The following is a 19,941-nucleotide window of genomic DNA, read 5'->3' as shown; positions in this document are numbered from 1 at the left end:
CATTTCCTAACCTACCCTCAAGGCAGGAAGCCCACCCTTTCCTAAGCAGAAATAGTGCAGAGGGCTAAACAGGCGTTCGGCCGCACCGAGGGAGGGAAAGTCCACATCCCGCCTGCCCTCAGAGCGCCCCAGCCCCAGACAGGCAGCAGCCACAAGTGGAAAAAGGCTTTATTCCAGCTCCCCACAGGGAAACAAGTATTGAAACCAGTCAGTTTAGGCTTACGGCTCCCACATTGCTTCCCAGAACAGGGGCACTTGGGAAGTAGCAACCTGAGACTTTACCCACCAGGAAAACTGAGCAGGGAGAGTACACAAGGCAGAACAGCTGTCCTTGTCCCTGCTTTGCTGCTTCAGAGGCAGGAGAAGGGTGACGCCCCAGGCCCCTGCGAGGAGCAGTTGCTGGGGTTGGAGGAGGCAGAGTTGTGCTCTGAACACAGAGGAGCGTCTCCCTCAGCCCAAAGCTACCCAACCTGCTCAGGGAGAGCAGGAGAAAACAGTGCAGCTCAGCACCCCACCCCTGTGCACAGGCCCCCATCAGTGCAGGAAGGCTGCAGCAGGTGCCCTCTGCCTGGGGCATCTCACCCCATGTGGGACCCACAGAGCAGCCCCCGTTGCTGGGGGCGAGGTAAGGCACAGCCCCTAATGAGGCAGCAAAACTCAAAAAGCTCTATATACAGATCAGGGTTTGCAAGAGGGTTAGTCCTGCCCTGCGGCACCAAGCTCACCCAGCAGTGGAGGGGAGGAGCCAGTCGGGAACTGCTGGGCCAGGCACAGACCGGCAGAGCAAGGTAGCAGCTGGGGATCCAGACATCCCGCAGGCAAGGTGGCACTTAGGGAGGCCAACCTGCAAGGGCTGGTGCAGCGGCAGCCAGGACAGGAGTGGGGGTGTAAAGTTCACCCGTGTGTGGAACAAGAGAAAATGAGTGAAAATCCCAGTGTTGGCACAGCTGGGAGGGGGCCAGGCTGCAGCGGCCAGCCCTGTCCAAACAGGAAGAGGTGGCCTGCCTGGATGCAGGCCCCTGCACAGCCCTCAGCCACCTGAGCTGAGGGAAGCCCCACCCCCATGCAGATACCTGCCTCCTGCAGGCACAGCCAGCGGCTCTCCGTGCGGAAGGGGCAAGTCGCACGTCCTGCCTCCTCCCCCTGCGCGCCCCAGGGCTCAGCCAGGGAGCTTCCAGCCTCTCCTTGGGCCTTCTCACACCAACGCCCTGTTAAGCAGCCACCACTCACCTGCCCCCACCCCTAGTCAAGGTACCCCCTGCCCCACAAGAACTGCACTTGTGCAGTGCTCCCTGGTGGCCCAGGGCTCAGTAGGTGGGTGGGGGCTGGTAGCCCTCCGTGGTCTCTCCGGTCTGGGTGAAGGGCGGCTGCTGGTAGTTGTCATGACTGACATCAGGGTACACGGAGTAGGGGGTGGAGGGGGCTGGGCTGGGGTCGACGTAGCTGTTGGTAAAATCCTCCACGCCCATCCTGTACCTCTGGAGAGCAAAGGTGATCAGGAGCCCCTAGAAAGAGAGCAGCTGTCAGCAAAGCCAAGCCCTGCAGGTTCCAGGGCCTGTTCACCCCAGGGATGCAGGGCAGGTCACAGCGACGCTGCCCGATCCAGGCTGATGGGGTGCTCCAGCCTCCTCCCCACGGGACCGAGGCCCGAGCCCTGTGGGCGAGGAAAGCGCCACTCACCCAGGAGAAGATGGAGAAGAAGCTGAAGGCAATGGCCGCTCGGGCCGAGTCGGCCCCCACACTCACATTGTCCAGCTGCGTCACAGACCACTGGCTGGTCAGGAAGCAAAAGCCGATGAACCACAGGAAGGTCCAGAGAGCTTGGGGGGAGGGGGAGAGAGAGCACAATGGATGGGTCCTGCAGCCTTGCCAGGGGGCAAGCCCATCCCCTACCCCACATGGAGGGCTTAAGGTCACCCAGCGCCCATGGGGCGGGCAGGGCCTAAGCAGCCCTGTGGGCTTCCACTCCCCGAGCATCACCCAGCACTTGGCTGGCAGCCTCCTGGGCCCGGTGCGGAGCCCCCTGGCCCCATGCTCTGGCAAGGGGGCAGGAAGGGTCACTGCTGGGCACACGGCTGAGGCACTTTCTGCCAGGCAGAAGCAGAACCGAGCTCAGCTGGGCATGGCGCTGAAAGAACCAGCCAGCCAAGGAGATGGACAAGGGCAGCCACTAGTGCAGAAGCCCTAAGGTGGGGGGCGTTTCTCACTGCTCTGGGCAGTGCTCTGGCTCATGTCACACAAGGATCATCACGGTCCCGTCTCAGGAAGCCTCCGAATCAGCCAGGCCCGGCCCCCGCTGCCCCAGCGGCCCTTACCTGAAAAGCCCAAGTCGGCCAGGACCAGGTACTTGCGGTCCGCAGCGCTGCTGAGCTGAGGGAAGTAGATGTCGATGCAGAAGAAGAAGATGCAGGCCAGGAAGGCCAGGACGCCGATGGCGATGCCGTAGCGGCAGGCGTCCTCGTTGTGGTTGAAGATGCAGTGGAGCTGAGCCGAGTCGTGCGGGTTGATGTAGCCCTCACCGAAGATGCAGGAGAACACGATGAGGGCGAACACCTGGGGGCAGCCTGGCGTCAGCGGAGCCACTCGGAGGACCCCACATGTCCGGCTGCCACGTCAGGTGGGTGTTCGTGCCGTGCAGAGAGGGCTAAGGGGCACTTTGGCCAGGCTGGCCCCAGGGCCACCCACCCACCTCTGGGTGGGGAGGATGCCCAGGAAGCAGGGAAAAGGCTGCACTGGGGCAGTGCACGGGGTGGGCACTGTCATTAGGGGCCGGGCTGCGTCTCCGGATTTGCATATTAACGGGAGCAGGGGACTGAACTGCACCCCTGGGTAAGGGGGGGACACGGCTTGGCACTGCCCCCCGCAGCAGTGCAAGGCGGCACCAGCGGGGGCGCCCCGGTCCAGGCAGCGCTGGCGAGACGCCCGGCAGGCCCCGCGCTCACGTGCCTGGCACCCGCTGGCCGCGCCTGCGGCCGGAGCAGTCAGCTGATGGGCTGCTGCCGCGCCCCGAGGGGGCGGACACGGGCGGCTCCTCCCGCACCCGGCAGCGCCCGAGCTCCGGCTGGAGCGGGGCCAGCGGGCCGACGCGCAGCAGGAAGCCTCGCGCCCCGCCCCAGGGGCCCGCGCCCCGAGAGCCCCCCCGCGCCCCGCGCCGCTCACCGCGCTCAGCAGCCGCGTCAGGACCTGCGGCCGCTGCAGGAAGCGCAGCAGGTCGAAGGTGCCGCCGGCCCTGGCCGCTCCGTAGGCCCCGCCGCTCTCCATGCTGCAGCCGCCCAGCCTGCGCGCCCCGCCCGCTTGAGCCCCGCGCCCCGCCCCGGGGGAGGGGCCCGCGCCTGGGCTGGCTCCGCGTCCGGGGCCGCCCTGCCCGGGCAGATCCCGCCTCCCGCGGCCTGGGGCGCTCAGGGCTTCCCGGGCTCGCCAGCGCCCCCGTGCGTGGCCGAGGGGCTGGACGCGGGGGTCCGCGGGAGCCCAGCGCGGCCGGGCCGGGGCGCCTCTCTGCACCGGGGCTGCAGTGTAGCGCCCGTGGCACGGGCACCCGCGGAACGGGCCGCGTCTCGGCCCTGGGTAGAGCGGGGCGAGGGGCGAGCAGCGCCCCGACGGGGCCTTACAGACAAGGAGCAGGCCCGCGGCTCCCTAGGGACCAAGCGGTCCCAGCACCCTCAGCTTTCCCGGCCACAGCCCGCGGCTCGGTGGGACGTGCCGCCAAGCGCAGGCTGCTGCGGGACTGCGCCTGGATCGCCCCCTGGGCTTCCTGAAAACCCTTGCCGGGCCCCTCCCCGGAGGCCCTGAAGCGAAGGAAGCCGCCGCGGGAGAAGAGGCAGGGCCCGCTGCTGAGCGGTGAGCGGTGACAAGCCAGGAAGCAGGAGACTAGCTCAGGGGCCTCCGACCTTTCCGAGCACGAGGTCGCTTTGAATGGAGGTGAAATCCAAGCTCTGCCCAATATAAATCCCCTTGTCCCGCCTCCGTCCCTCCCCTCCTCTGAGGCCTCAGGCCTCCCTCTCCTGCCCACCCTCCCTCACGCTCATCAGACAGACATTAGCAAACTCGTGGGAAGCAAAACTAAGAGGAAACGCCATTGAAGACAACTGGCAGATTTTCAAAGGGACGTTATTAAAGGCACAAGAGAACACCCTTCCACTGGCAGGAGAGACAGCAAGTCTGGCAAGACACCGCCCTGGCTTAACCAGGAGATCTTGGATGATCTAAAAATCAAAAGGAGTCCTGTAAAAAGTAGAACCTAGGTCAAAGTGCAAAGGATGAATATGGATGTAAACAAAACAAGTCCGTGGGTAAAATGAGAAAGGCGAAGGCACAAAAGGAGCTCAGTCTAGCTAGAGACGTACAGGTTAATGACAAAACGTTCTGCAAATATATTAGAAGCAAGAGGAAGACCAAGGCTGGGATAGGCGCATTGCTCAATGAAGAGAGGAAGACAATAGCAGAAAATGTCGAAGTGGCAGAGGTGGTTAATGACTTCTTTGTTTCGGTTTTCAGCAAGGAGGTTGGTGATGACGGCATGCCTGCAATAGCGAATGCTGGTGGGAAGGAGGTAGATTGAGAGGTAAAAACAGGAAAAGAACAAGTTAAAAATTACTTAGAAGAGTTAGATGCCTTCAAGTCACCAGGGCCTGATGAAATGCACCTAGAATACTCAGGGAGCTGACAGAGGAGGTATCTGAGCCTCTAGCTATCATCTTTGGAAAATCATGGGAGACAGGGGAGATTCCAGAAGACTGGAAAAGGGCAAATCTAGTGCCCATCTATAAAAAGGGAAATAAGAGCAACCCAGGAAAGTACAGACCAGCCAGTTTAACTTCTGTGCCAGGGAAGATAATGGAGCAAGTAATTAAGGCAATCATCTGCAAATATCTGGAAGATAATAAGGTGACAGGGAACAGCCAGCATGGCTTTGTAAAGGACAGATCACTCTGACCAATCGGATAGCTTTCTTTGATAGCGTAACGAGCCTTGTGGATAAGGGGAAAGCGGTGGATGGGGTATACCTAGGCTTTAGAAAGGCGTTTGATCTGGGGTACGTCTAGACTACATGCTCTGGCGCCAGAGGCATGGAGATTAGGCTACCAGACATAGGAAAATGAAGCAGCGATTTAAATAATCGCTGCTTCATATAAATTTACATGGCTGCCGCGCTGAGCCGACACAGCTGATCAGCTGTGTGTCGGCTCAGCGCGGCAGTCATGTAAATTTAAATGAAGCGGCGATTATTTAAATCGCTGCTTCATTTTCCTATGCCTGGTAGCCTAATCTCCATGCCTCTGGCGACAGAGCATGTAGTCTAGACGTACCCTCAGTCTAGCATGGCCCATATCAATAAACCAGGGAAATACAATGTAGATGGGGCTATTACAAGGTGGGTGCATAACTGGCTGGAGAGCCTGTGACGTAGTGGGGGTACCTGGCTGGTTTCTATGCTGCTGGCTCTGGGGTAACCCCCACTGGCTGCCGTGGGGACCACGTCCCAGCAAAACAGGATGAGTCACTATGCAAACCAGTGGCCAGCCACCCCCCATGGAGAGGAACAAAGGAAGGTGGAATGCTGCCCTGGCTGGGGGGCAGGGCTGGAAGTTAGTTAGTTGGTTGCTGGCTGTCTGTGAGCATGGAGGAGACAGCCTAGGGAGAGGAGCTGGAGTTTAGGGGCCCAGTCTCCCCCGTCTCAAGGGGGCCTGAGGCATCCTAGCCCAGCTCTGTGACCAGATTCCATCTGTGCTGTGCTGTATCCTGGAGAGGCAATAAACTTCCTCTATTCCACTGGCTGGTGCAGTCTGTTCGTGCCATTTCGGGGTGCAGGAGACGGGGAACCCCCAACGTGCCGTCACAGAGCCGTTCTCAGAGAGTCGTTGTCAGTGGTTCACAGTCATGCTGGAAGGGCAGAACAAGGGGGGTTTCGCAGGGGTCTGTTTTGGGACCGGTTCTGTTCAGTATCTTCATCAGCAATTTAGATATCGGCATAGAGAGAACACAAAGTTTATGGGTGACACCAAGCTGGGGGGGGTTAAAAAACATAATCACAGACACTAGCACTGGCAGGGACCTCGGGAGGTCATCAAGTCCAGTCCCCTGCTCTCGTGGCAGGACCAAGAACCGTCTTCTAGATCAAGGCTATTCAGCATGTGGCCCTTGGGTGGCATACGGCCCGTGGCCTGTTTGTTTGCAGCCCGCTGTGCAGTTTGGGTTTACGCGGGGCTCAACACGCGGCCCGTGGATAGGAGCCAAAACAAAAGGTGTTCAGTAGAATGGTCTGCTGGCGCGATGCGTTTTAGTAGTTCCATTCCTGGCCTGCCATTGCTCATTGAAAGGTCCGTGCTACGGGTGGAAATCGGGGAAATGTCGCTGTGACGGCGCGTTGGGGTCCCCCGCCTCCTGCACCCCGAAATGGCACGAACAGACTGCACCAGCCGGTGGAATAGAGGAAGTTTATTGCCTCCCCAGGGTACAGCCCAGCACAGATGTCATCTGGTTCCAGGGCAGGCCTAGGATGTCTCAGCCCCCCTTGAGATGGGGGAGGGGGTCTCGGCTTCTAAACCCCCCAGCCTGTTGCTGAGGCTGCTTCCTCCATCCTCCCAGACAGAAAACTAACTAACTCTCCTCCAGCCCTGCCCCCCAGCCAGGGCAGCATCCACCTCCCTTTGTTCCTCTCCATGGGGGGTGGCTGGTCAGACAGGTTGAGAGACCCTTTGCATAATGACATAATCCCCTGTCTTTCTGGGTCGTGGTACCGGCAGCAGCCAGTGGGGTTACCCCAGAGCCAGCAGCATAGAAACCAGCCAGGTACCCCCACTACGTCACAGTTCTCCCCCCTCCGAGAGCGAACTGAGCAGGGTCACTCCGCTCGTGACCTAGGGAAGTTCGGGTCCTCTGCGTGGGAACCCGCCCTGGGGACATGGGTGCTCCCCTTGACTCGGGCCGGCACGTGAATTGGCTTCCCTCTGTCCACTCGCCGCCCCGCTCCAGGGCGACTGGCGCAGGCCTGTCCTCGGGGGTCACACCCACCCTTCCGCTGGCCTTGATCTCTGGCCAGGGTCTCTCGGGCCGGGGCCATGAACCCAGCGAGCCTTCTCTGGACAGCCAGGGCAGCTTCCACACCCGACACTCCATCCAGGGGGGTCTTCCCCTCCCATAACTCTCTCAGCGAGCCCAGAGGGTCCTCTATCTGGGGTAGAGACCCCCTAGCAGCTTTCCTCCTATCTTGGGCCTTCCCACCCCTCTGGCAGGAGTCACAGGACCGGCAGTACCGCTGCACGGCTGCAAACATCCCCGGCCAGTAGACGTGTTGGAGCAGCCTCAGCCGGGTGCTCCGGATCCCCCGGTGGCCCCCAACGGGGACGTCGTGGACCAAATACAGCAGCTTGAGGCAATGCTTTTGGGGGACGACCAGCTACCGCTGGACCCTCCATGCCCCCACCTTCCTGGGGGGAAGCCATTTGTGACGGCGCGTTGGGGGTTCCCTGTCTCCTGCACCCCGAAATGGCACAAACAGACTGCACCAGCCAGTGGAATTGAGGGGGGTTTATTGCTCCTCCAGCACAGCGCAGCACAGATGTAATCTGGTTACAGGAACTGGGGCTAAGAGGCCTCAGTGCCCCCCTTGAGATAGGGGAGTCCCAGCCCCCTCCCCAGCTCCTTATTCCCTGCCTTCCAGCCAGGAACTAACTAACCCTCTTCCAGCCCTGCCCCCCAGTCAGGGCAGCATCCACCTTCCTTTGTTCCTCTCCATGGGGGGTGTCTGGCCACTGGTTCAACAAGTTTGGCATTACCTTGGCCTAGTGAGGTTTTCCCTGCTGGGTCTTGCTCCAGACAGCAGGGGTCACCACAGCCCAGCAAGTACCCCCACTACGTCACACCATTCACGGAACAGAAGTCCACGCTCCCGCAGGAATCTCTCCTGGCCACCTCCCCCAGGGGCTGAGCCGCCCGGAGGCCAGCCTGGTCCCTCAGCCTCTGCAAGGAGGGTTCTGCCTGCACCTCAGCCTGGAATTCAGCTGCTGAGGCAGGGATCAGGACCTGTTCCCCACCTTAGCCTAGGTCCGGAGTCCCAGCCTGGCTGGACCCCATGTCCACTGGGATGGTACCTTGAGGACCCTGTCGGGAGGCCTCCCCTAGATCCAGGTTGCCAGCCCCTCGTTGGCTCTGGCTCCGGGTGGTGACTAGAGCCCGCTGGGATTCATGGGGCCACTCCTCTAGGTCATTCCCCATCAGCACCTCGGTGGGCAAGTGCGGGTGCACCCCCACTTCCTTGAGACCTTCCTTGGCCCCCCATTTCAGATGCACCCTGGCTACAGGCACCTTAAACGGGGACCCATCTATGCCCTTCAGGGTCAGCTGCGTGTGGGGTACTATCTGCTCTGGGGCCACTATATCGGATCGGGCCAGAGTCACCTCCGCCCCCGTGTCCCAGAAGCCCGTCACTGTCATTGTCTTCGGTCCACCCTCTCTGGGGCACCTGGTGCTGGCCACTGTCGGCAGACAGGATACTGGGCTAGATGGACCTTTGGTCTGACCCAGTACGGCCGTTCTTATGTTCTTATGTCACCTTCCTACCATCCACCTCCAGGGGTATGAGACACTCACTCCACAGGGGCCACCCTGCCTCCACCCGGTACATGGAGAAATCCGCCTCCCGAGGGTCAGGCCTCCCAGGGGAGGTGCACTGAGTATCCTTCCCCTCTCTGACCTGAGGGTTGCCTGCCAGCCCCTGCCTCTGGGGCAGCCTGCCCTTCCTCCTGCCCCAGCCAGTTAACCCCGGAAAGTCCCAGGTCATGGGACCTGGTGCACTGAGCCCTCTTGTGGCCTTTTTGCCCACAGCGATGGCAAGTTAGGCTTTGGGCTGTCTCTGTCCAGGCCCTGGCTGGTTCTCTGGGGCACAGACGACCTGTTCCTTGGGCTCGCGTCGTAGTTGACTCCCTCCGTCGCTCAGCCGAGATCCGGTCTCTGCGCGGTTCCCTTTCTCTCCGGGACTCCCGTTCACACCCGGACCGGCTCTCTGTGAACTCATCCGCCAGCCTTCCGGCCTCCTGGGGGTTCTCTGGTCTCCGGTCCTTGAGCCACAGCCTCAGTTTGGGTGGGCACGCTTCATAGAACTGCTCCATCATGACCAGCTTGAGCAGCTCCTCTGCGGTCTGGGCTCCGACTCCAGACACCCACTTGCGGCCGTATTGCGCCAGGCGGGAGGCCAGGTCCACATAGGTCTCCCGTGGCCCTTTCTGTACCCCCCGGAACTTCTTCCTGTACATCTCGGGGGTCAGCCCGAACTTGTGCAGCAGGGCCTCCTTGACTCGGCTGTAATCCCCTGGCTGTAGGTCCTCCAGCTGACTGAGCACTCCGGCCGCCTCCTGGTTCAGTGTGGGGATGAGCTCCTGCAGCCAGTCAGCTGGGGGGACCCGTTGCAGTCCACAGGCCCTCTCAAAGGAGCTGAGGAACCCGTCTATGTTGCCCATGTCCTTCAATTGGGCCACCGTGAGCCTCTCCAAGCGCCTGGCATCCCCGGGACTCTGGGGCCCATCCACTCTTGGCACAGCCGGTGCCCCGCCGGTTCTCCGCTCTGCCATGGCCAGCTCATGCTGTCGCTGCTTCTCTCGGTCCTCTACTTCCAATTCCTTCATCCGCAGCTGGATCTCTAGCCACCACAGCTCTGCTGGGCTGGCTCCTGCCCTAGACGGCCTATGGCTTGCAGGCCTCCCAGGGGAAGCTGTCCCAACTCTCCGGCAGGCTCCAGTGCTCTGCCTCCTCTCAGAGCCTGACACACTCTCAGGGGGGGTCTGGCTGCTTCCCCTGGGGACAGATTCCTGGCCCCGTGGCTGGTCATTCTCTTCCAGCTGGGCAATCACTGGGCCTTGGTTGCTTTCTGCACAGGCAAGCCCCTCTCTCTGCACAGCTTCACTAGCTCTGCCTTCAAGAGTCGGGCGTAGGCCATCTGCCCGCTGGGCCCCTCGGTGCAGACTCACCAGTCTAGTGCTGCAGCGCCCAACGATTCCCAGGGACCGCTTCGCTCTGTGTCCAGCACGCCTGGCTCCAGGGCTCTTGCTTCTACTGCGCCTTGTCGCTCGCCGCTGGAAGCTCCATCCACGGGGTGCAGTGCATCCCACCCCTGACACCAGTGTGACGGCGCGTTGGGGTCCCCCGTCTCCTGCCCCCCCGGAATGGCATGTACAGACTCCACCAGCTGGTGGAACAGAGGGAATTTATTGCCTCTCCAGGATACAGCCCAGCACAGATGTCATCTGGTTACAGGGCAGGCCTAGGATGCCTCAGCCCCCCTTGATATGGGAGGGGGTCTCGGCTTCTAAACCCCCCAGCCTGTTGCTGAGGCTGCTTCCTCCATGCTCCCAGAAAGAAAACTGACACTCTCCTCCAGCCCTGCCCCCCAGCCAGGGCAGCATCCACCTTCCTTTGTTCCTCTCCATGGGGGGTAGCTGGTCAGACAGGTTGAGAGACCCTCTTTGCATAATGACCCATCCCTGTCCTTCTGGGCTGTGGTACCGGCAGCAGCCAGTGGGGTTACCCCAGAGCCAGCATAGAAAGCAGCCCAATACCCCCACTACGTCACAGTCGCATTTTATTAACATCAGCAGAACTGACTTCAATGGGGCCTGCGTATTGTGTCGTCTGGCCTTAATCTTTGTATTCATGCCCGTCAGTGTGAAGGAAGCTGTTTGTATCTATGCAACCACACTTCAGTTGCGGCCTTCGGTATGTCCTGTGAGTATCAGTGTGGTCCCCAGAGCTTCCAAAGTTGAGTAGCCCTGTTCTAGAGCACCCCGATAGATATCTAGAGCACCCCGATAGATATCTAGAGCACCCCGATAGATATCTAGAGCACCCCGATAGATATCTAGCCAACCAAGTTGCAAGTGCTTTGGAGGGCGAGTTCATAATTCAAAATGATCTGGACAAACTGGAGAAATGGGCTGAGGAAAACAGGGTGAAATTCAATACGAGCAAATGCAAAGTGCTCCACTTAGGGAGGAACAAACATTTTTCACACACGCAAAATGGGAAATGACTGTCTAGGAAGGCGCCCTGCAGAAAGGGATCCAGGGGACACAGTGGACCACACGCTAAATATGAGTCAGCAGTGTGACGCTGTTGCAAAACAAGCCAACATGATTGTGGGCTGCATTCACAGCAGTGTGGTGAGCAAGACACAAGAAGTCATTATTTTGCTCTGCTCTGTGCTGATTAGGCCTCAGCTGGAGTATTGTGTCCAGTTCTGGGCACCGCATTTCAGGAACGGTTTGGAGAAACTGGAGAAGGTCCAGAGAAGAGCAACAAAAATTATTAAAAATCTAGAAGACTGGGAAAGAATCAGGTTTGTTTAGTTTGGAAAAGAAAAGACTGAGAGGGGACAGGATAGCGACTTTCAGACACTTAAAAGGGAGTTACAAGGAGCAGGGAGAAAAATTATTCTCCTTGGTTTTTGAGGACAGGACGAGCAGCAAGGGAGGTTTGGGTTGGACATTAGGAAAAACTTCCTGCCTGCCAGGGGGGTTCAACACTTGGGATAAGTTGCCTGGGGGTTGTGGAATCTCCATCTCTGGAGATATGTAGGAGCAGGTTGGACACACACCTGTCAGGGATGATCTAGATCCATGGTCACCAACAGGTCGATCGTGAGGCCTCGACCAACTGGTCGATCGCGAGGCGTCCTGTTCGCCCCGCCCCCATTTCCCTCCCACCCCCGAGAAGCCCCGCTACCTACCTCAAGTGAAAATGGAGGTAGTGTCGGCTTCCCGGGGATGGACAGAGGTCCCGCAGCTTAGCGCCACTGCTGGGGATTCTGGAAGTGCGCTAGCTGCTCTGCCGGGTGCACTGCGGGAGGGAGCATCGGCTCCCTGCACTGCACAGGAGGGGTGAGTCAGCCCCGGGGGAGGCGTGCATGGGGGGGGGTTGGCCCCGGGGCAGGCATGTGCTGGTTTCCCTCTGGGGGGGAATCCTGGGAGGAGGCAGATGCAGGGGACTCTGCCTCCCCAGCCCCCCCACTCCCCAGCTACAGAACTCTGACCTAATTCCCGTTCCCAATCCCCGAACTCTGTCCCCACTGGCACCCAGTCCCCAGCTGCAGAACCGTCCTCTGCCCTCCCAGCACCCTGCTCCCTCACCCTGCCCCCCGCCGCAGAACCCTGCCCTCTGCCCTCCCAGCACCCTGCTCCCTCACCCTGCCCCTGCCGCAGAACCCTGCCCTCTGCCCTCCCAGCACCCTGCTCCCTCACCCTGCCCCCCGCCGCAGAACCCTGCCCTCTGCCCTCCCAGCACCCTGCTCCCTCACCCTGCCCCCGCCGCAGAACCCTGCCCTCTGCCCTCCCAGCACCCTGCTCCCTCACCCTGCCCCCCGCCGCAGAACCCTGCCCTCTGCCCTCCCAGCACCCTGCTCCCTCACCCTGCCCCCCGCCGCAGAACCCTGCCCTCTGCCCTCCCAGCACCCTGCTCCCTCACCCTGCCCCCCGCCGCAGAACCCTGCCCTCTGCCCTCCCAGCACCCTGCTCCCTCACCCTGCCCCCGCTGCAGAACCGTCCTCTGCCCTCCCAGCACCCTGCTCCCTCACCCTGCTCCCCACTGCAGAACCCTGCCCTCTGCCCTCCCAGCACCCTGCTCCCTCACCCTGCCCCCCGCCGCAGAACCCTGCCCTCTGCCCTCCCAGCACCCTGCTCCCTCACCCTGCCCCCCGCCGCAGAACCCTGCCCTCTGCCCTCCCAGCACCCTGCTCCCTCACCCTGCCCCCCGCCGCAGAACCCTGCCCTCTGCCCTCCCAGCACCCTGCCCCCCGCTGCAGAACTCTGCCCTCCCAGCACCCTGCTCCCTCACCCTGCCCCCCGCCGCAGAACCCTGCCCTCTGCCCTCCCAGCACCCTGCCCCCCGCTGCAGAACTCTGCCCTCCCAGCACCCTGTTCCCTCACCCTGCCCCCCGCTGCAGAACCCTGCCCTCCCAGCACCCTGCTCCCTCATCCTACCCCCACTGCAGAACCGTCCTCTGCCCTCCCGGCACCCTGCTCCCTCACCCTGCCCCCGCCGCAGAACCCTTTCCTCTGCCCTCCCAGCACCCTGCTCCCTCACCCTGCCCCCGCCGCAGAACCCTTTCCTCTGCCCTCCCAGCACCCTGCTCCCTCACCCTGCCCCCGCCGCAGAACCCTGCCCTCTGCCCTCCCAGCACCCTGCTCCCTCACCCTGCCCCCGCCGCAGAACCCTGCCCTCGGCCCTCCAAGCACCCTGCTCCCTCACCCTGCCCCCGCCGCAGAACCCTGCCCTCTGCCCTCCAAGCACCCTGCTCCCTCACCCTGCCCTCTGCCCTCCCAGCACCCTGTTCCCTCACCCTGCCCTCTGCCCTCCCAGCACCCTGTTCCCTCACCCTGCCCCCCGCTGCAGAACCGTGTCCTCTGCCCTCCCAGCACCCTGCCCCCCGCTGCAGAACTCTGTCCCCACAAAATGTATAATTAGAAATGCTTCATTTTAGATGTAAATAGCACGAATAAAAACCAGACCATTTATTGCATAGCTATAAACACGTGATTTTAATGTTATACATCGCATCATTTAAAACTAAACTGTTTATCGGAGTGTGTGAGTATGGGCTGGGGATAGCAAGTGATGGACAGGAGGGGAATAGAGGGGGCGGGGCTTCAAGGAAGGGGCGGGGCGGTCGATCTTCGCCGGTTCTGAGATTTAAAAGGTGACCTTGGGTGTAACAAGGTTGGGGGGGGCCACTGGTCTAGGCGGTGCCCGGCCCTGCCGCGAGGGCGGGGGCTGGACTTGACTCCCGAGGTCCCTGCCAGTGTCTGTGATTCTATCCCCTCCAGACCGAACTCGGCCACTTTTCTCCAGCCCAGCCCTGAGCACCGGGAACCCGCTCTGAGCCCAGCCCCGTCTGGGCCTGTCCCTGAGCACACTGGGAAGCCGCTGCCCCAGCCCTGCGCTCGTGTGCGCCAGGCCGGGGAGGGGCGTGTCCAGCCGTGGCCGGAGGGCGCCCGTTTGACAGACGGGGGCTGACGTCCTGCCCAGCCCATGCGCTGGTGGAGGCAGGCGCGGGCCGGCAGAGCACAGCTCCTCCCACGCCCTGCGGGGGGGGCGCTCCCCCATGAGCCATGCTGGCTCTCAGCCCAGCCAACACTGCTGGGGAGGTGGGGCCCCGGGTGCAGGGCCCCAGGGTGCAGGCCCCTTCACCAGCCCCGCAGCCATAGACAGGGCTGACCCACAACATTTTGGCACCTGCGGCGGGGAGCTCAAATGACGCCCCCAGGCCCCCTTCCTCCTGCCTGCCTGTGATGTCTCTTGTGCCCCCCTTCCTCCAGCGCCCCCCATCTCTGTGCATCTGGGGCCGAGAGCACACGTCTGCACCCGCAGCACACGCAGTGTCCCACACTCGGCCCGAGTGGCGTCCCCGCAGTCGGGCTCCGGAGGCGGCCGCCTCAGTTGGCCTCGTGGGAAGGCCAGCCCTGGCCGTAGACTCGTGACAAAGCCAGGCCCGGGCCCGTTCCCTGGGCGCCCACTACCCCAAACACCGCCTCCCAGCCGGGGTGCCTGCCCCAGCCCTGCCCCTCGGGGGATGGCTGCGTGGGCCAGGCCTGCAGGTCACAGAGCAGCGCTTGGTTCCAGCCCCGCAGGGACCCAGCTGGGGCCTTCCCACGGGCCCCTGCCACCCTCGAATCGGTCAGAGGGAGCCGGGCTGCGGCCGCACCTGCCCGGGGGTCTCCCAGGTGTCTCCGGCAAGCGGGTTTGGCCGTGTCAGGCAGCGCCGAGATCATGGAGGAGCCACGAGCGCCGTGGCTGCTCCGCCGCCGAAAGAGGAAGTGACTTACCCCTGCCCTGCCAGCCCCGGCACCATCCCCGCGCCAGCCACAAGCCCCTGCCCCGCTGCACATCCTACACTTGCGTGGGCGGGCCAGGTGCAGAGCTGCAGAAGCGCCCCAGGGCCATGTGACAGGAACCCTGCCCCCCACCCCTCATTTCCTCTGCTGCCTGCAAGGCCAGAGAGCAGGCGATGCCTGGCCCCGGACTGCAGCCCTGCTGAGGCAGAGCCCTGTGCCCTGGGGGCTTGGGCAACCTGCTGCCGGGAGGGGCGAGTGGCCTCAGCTGGGGACAGGAAGCCTCTAGCACCCGGCCCCTGTGTGTGAGAGGCAGGACGTAGCCTGCGCGGGCCCCGGGAACCAGCTGCCTCCGGAGGCCCCAGCTGCTGGGACCGGCTGGGACGGCTACCGAGCTGCTAACGTGAGTTCTCTGGGTGCCTGGGAAGGATGGGGGCAGGCGGGGCACCGGGCCATGCACTGAGCCCTGCCCATGCCCAGGGTGCGTGGGACAAGGAGGGTAGAGCTTCCCTTCCCCGCAGGGATGAGCGCGGCGCCCGCCCGTACCCACAGCGCACACGGAAACCCGCTCTGAGCCCCCCGTACCCACAGCGCACACGGGAACCCGCTCCGAGCCCGCCCGTACCCACAGCGCACACGGGAACCCGCTCCGAGCCCCCCCGTACCCACGGCGCACACGGGAACCCGCTCCGAGGCCCCCCGTACCCACAGCGCACACGGGAACCCGCTCCGAGCCCCCCCGTACCCACAGCGCACACGGGAACCCGCTCCGAGCCCGCCCGTACACACAGCGCACACGGGAACCCGCTCCGAGGCCGCCTGTACCCACAGCGCACACGGGAATCCGCTCTGAGCCCCCCCCGTACCCACAGCGCACACGGGAACCCGCTCCGAGCCCCCCCGTACCCACAGCGCACACGGGAACACGCTCTGAGCCCCCCCGTACTCACAGCGCACACGGGAACCTGCTCCGAGCCCCCCCGTACCCACAGCGCACACGGGAACCCGCTCCAAGCCCGCCCGTACTCACAGCGCACACGGGAACCCGCTCCGAGCCCGCCCGTACCCACAACGCACACGGGAACCCGCTCCGAGCCCCCCCCGTACCCACAGCACACACGGGAACCCGCTCCGAGCCCCCCCGTACCCACAGCGCACACGGGAACCCACTCCGAGCCCCCCCGTACCCACAGCGCACACGGGAACCCGCTCCGAGCCCCCCCGTACCCACAGCGCACACGGGAACCCGCTCCGAGCCCCCCCGTACCCACAGCGCACACGGGAACCCGCTCCGAGCCCCCCCGTACCCACAGCGCACACGGGAACCCGCTCCGAGTCCCCCCGTACTCACAGCGCACACGGGAACCCGCTCCGAGCCCCCCCGTACCCACAGCGCACACGGGAACCCGCTCCAAGCCCGCCTGTACCCACAGCGCACACGGAAACCCGCTCCGAGGCCGCCTGTACCCACAGCGCACACGGGAACCCGCTCCGAGCCCGCCTGTACCCACAGCGCACACGGAAACCCGCTCTGAGCCCCCCCCCGTACCCACAGCGCACACGGAAACCCGCTCCGAGCCCGCCCGTGCCCACGGCGCGCACGGGAACCCGCTCCGAGCCCCCCCGTGCCCACGGCGCACACGGGAATCCGCTCCGAGCCCCCCCGTACCCACAGCGCACACGGAAACCCGCTCCGAGCCCCCCCGTACCCACAGCGCACACGGGAACCCGCTCCGAGCCCGCCCGTACCCACAGCGCACACGGGAACCCGCTCCGAGCCCGCCCGTACCCACAGCGCACACGGAAACCCGCTCCGAGCCCCCCCGTACCCACAGCGCACACGGGAACCCGCTCCGAGCCCGCCCGTACCCACAGCGCACACGGGAACCCGCTCCGAGCCCGCCCGTACCCACAGCGCACACGGGAACCCGCTCCGAGCCCCCCCGTACCCACAGCGCACACGGAAACCTGCTCCGAGCCCCCCCGTACCGACAGCGCACACGGGAACCCGCTCCGAGCCCCCCCGTACCCACAGCGCACACGGGAACCCGCTCGGAGCCCGCCCGTACCCACAGCGCACACGGGAACCCGCTCCGAGCCCCCCCGTACCCACAGCGCACACGGGAATCCGCTCCGAGCCCCCCCGTACCCACAGCGCACACGGGAACCCGCTCCGAGCCCCCCCGTACCCACAGCGCACACGGGAACCCGCTCCGAGCCCCCCCGTACCCACAGCGCACACGGGAACCCGCTCCGAGCCCGCCCGTACCCACAGCGCACACGGGAACCTGCTCCGAGCCCCCCCGTACCCACAGCGCACACGGGAACCCGCTCCGAGCCCCCCCGTACCCACAGCGCACACGGGAACCTGCTCCGAGCCCCCCCGTACCCACAGCGCACACGGGAACCCGCTCCGAGCCCGCCTGTACCCACAGCGCACACGGGAACCCTCTCCGAGCCCGCCCGTACCCACAGCGCACACGGGAACCCGCTCCGAGTCCCCCCGTACTCACAGCGCACACGGGAACCTGCTCCGAGCCCCCCCGTACCCATAGCGCACACGGAAACCCGCTCCGAGCCCGCCCGTACCCACAGCGCACACGGGAACCTGCTCCGAGCCCGCCCGTACCCACAGCGCACACGGGAACCCGCTCCGAGCCCGCCCGTACCCACAGCGCACACGGGAACCCGCTCCGAGCCCTCCCGTACCCACAGCGCACACGGGAACCCGCTCCGAACCCGCCCGTACCCACAGCGCACACGGGAACCCGCTCCGAGCCCCCCCGTACCCACAGCGCACACGGGAATCCGCTCCGAGCCCCCCCGTACCCACAGCGCACACGGGAACCCGCTCCGAGCCCGCCCGTACCCACAGCGCACACGGGAACCCGCTCCGAGCCCGCCCGTACCCACAGCGCACACGGGAACCCGCTCCGAGCCCGCCCGTACCCACAGCGCACACGGGAACCTGCTCCGAGCCCCCCCGTACCCATAGCGCACACGGAAACCCGCTCCGAGTCCCCCCGTACTCACAGCGCACACGGGAACCTGCTCCGAGCCCCCCCGTACCCACAGCGCACACGGGAACCCGCTCCGAGCACCCCCGTACCCACAGCGCACACGGAAACCCGCTCCGAGTCCCCCCGTACTCACAGCGCACACGGGAACCCGCTCCGAGCCCGCCCGTACCCACAGCGCACACGGGAACCCGCTCCGAGGCCGCCTGTACCCACAGCGCACACGGGAATCCGCTCTGAGCCCCCCCCGTACCCACAGCGCACACGGGAACCCGCTCCGAGCCCCCCCGTACCCACAGCGCACACGGGAACCCGCTCCGAGCCCCCCCGTACCCACAGCGCACACGGGAACCCGCTCCGAGTCCCCCCGTACTCACAGCGCACACGGGAACCTGCTCCGAGCCCCCCCGTACCCACAGCGCACACGGGAACCCGCTCCAAGCCCGCCCGTACTCACAGCGCACACGGGAACCCGCTCCGAGCCCGCCCGTACCCACAGCGCACACGGGAACCCGCTCCGAGCCCCCCCCGTACCCACAGCACACACGGGAACCCGCTCCGAGCCCCCCCGTACCCACAGCGCACACGGGAACCCGCTCCGAGCCCCCCCGTACCCACAGCGCACACGGGAACCTGCTCCGAGCCCCCCCGTACCCACAGCGCACACGGGAACCCGCTCCGAGCCCGCCCGTACCCACAGCGCACACGGGAACCCGCTCCGAGGCCGCCTGTACCCACAGCGCACACGGGAATCCGCTCTGAGCCCCCCCCGTACCCACAGCGCACACGGGAACCCGCTCCGAGCCCCCCCGTACCCACAGCGCACACGGGAACACGCTCTGAGCCCCCCCGTACTCACAGCGCACACGGGAACCTGCTCCGAGCCCCCCCGTACCCACAGCGCACACGGGAACCCGCTCCAAGCCCGCCCGTACTCACAGCGCACACGGGAACCCGCTCCGAGCCCGCCCGTACCCACAACGCACACGGGAACCCGCTCCGAGCCCCCCCCGTACCCACAGCACACACGGGAACCCGCTCCGAGCCCCCCCGTACCCACAGCGCACACGGGAACCCACTCCGAGCCCCCCCGTACCCACAGCGCACACGGGAACCCGCTCCGAGCCCCCCCGTACCCACAGCGCACACGGGAACCCGCTCCGAGCCCCCCCGTACCCACAGCGCATACGGGAACCCGCTCCGAGCCCCCCCGTACCCACAGCGCACACGGGAACCCGCTCCGAGTCCCCCCGTACTCACAGCGCACACGGGAACCCGCTCCGAGCCCCCCCGTACCCACAGCGCACACGGGAACCCGCTCCAAGCCCGCCTGTACCCACAGCGCACACGGAAACCCGCTCCGAGGCCGCCTGTACCCACAGCGCACACGGGAACCCGCTCCGAGCCCGCCTGTACCCACAGCGCACACGGAAACCCGCTCTGAGCCCCCCCCCGTACCCACAGCGCACACGGAAACCCGCTCCGAGCCCGCCCGTGCCCACGGCGCGCACGGGAACCCGCTCCGAGCCCCCCCGTGCCCACGGCGCACACGGGAATCCGCTCCGAGCCCCCCCGTACCCACAGCGCACACGGGAACCCGCTCCGAGCCCGCCCGTACCCACAGCGCACACGGGAACCCGCTCCGAGCCCGCCCGTACCCACAGCGCACACGGAAACCCGCTCCGAGCCCCCCCGTACCCACAGCGCACACGGGAACCCGCTCCGAGCCCGCCCGTACCCACAGCGCACACGGGAACCCGCTCCGAGCCCGCCCGTACCCACAGCGCACACGGGAACCCGCTCCGAGCCCCCCCGTACCCACAGCGCACACGGGAACCCGCTCCGAGCCCCCCCGTACCCACAGCGCACACGGAAACCTGCTCCGAGCCCCCCCGTACCGACAGCGCACACGGGAACCCGCTCCGAGCCCCCCCGTACCCACAGCGCACACGGGAACCCGCTCGGAGCCCGCCCGTACCCACAGCGCACACGGGAACCCGCTCCGAGCCCCCCCGTACCCACAGCGCACACGGGAATCCGCTCCGAGCCCCCCCGTACCCACAGCGCACACGGGAACCCGCTCCGAGCCCCCCCCGTACCCACAGCGCACA

General features: G+C 64.7%; 2 protein-coding genes across 5 annotated transcripts in view; one reads left to right on the top strand and one right to left on the bottom strand.

The window, feature by feature from the left end:
* Positions 1-152: 152 nt before the first annotated feature.
* Positions 153-3,317, bottom strand: SYNGR2 (synaptogyrin 2). The gene is made up of 4 exons (XM_075904169.2): positions 3,160-3,317; positions 2,316-2,553; positions 1,681-1,820; positions 153-1,505 (listed from the first exon to the last, which is right to left on the bottom strand). The coding sequence occupies exons 1-4, from the start codon at positions 3,259-3,261 to the stop codon at positions 1,308-1,310; spliced, it is 678 nt and encodes a 225-aa protein (XP_075760284.1). The 5' UTR covers positions 3,262-3,317; the 3' UTR covers positions 153-1,307.
* An 11,637-nt stretch (positions 3,318-14,954) lies between these two features.
* Positions 14,955-19,941, top strand: part of TMC6 (transmembrane channel like 6) — a 52,038-nt gene continuing 47,051 nt past the window's right edge. For all 4 annotated transcript variants that reach the window (XM_075904174.2, XM_075904175.2, XM_075904172.2 and 1 more), the window contains exon 1: positions 14,955-15,216. The gene's annotated coding sequence lies outside the window, so the exon portion shown is untranslated. The remainder of the gene's footprint in view (positions 15,217-19,941) is intronic.

Source organism: Pelodiscus sinensis, chromosome 20 (assembly GCF_052426305.1).
Source record: "Pelodiscus sinensis isolate ZL-2025 chromosome 20, ASM5242630v1, whole genome shotgun sequence".
Lineage (NCBI taxonomy): Eukaryota > Metazoa > Chordata > Testudines > Trionychidae > Pelodiscus > Pelodiscus sinensis.
This window is presented reverse-complemented; position numbering and strand designations above follow the sequence as displayed.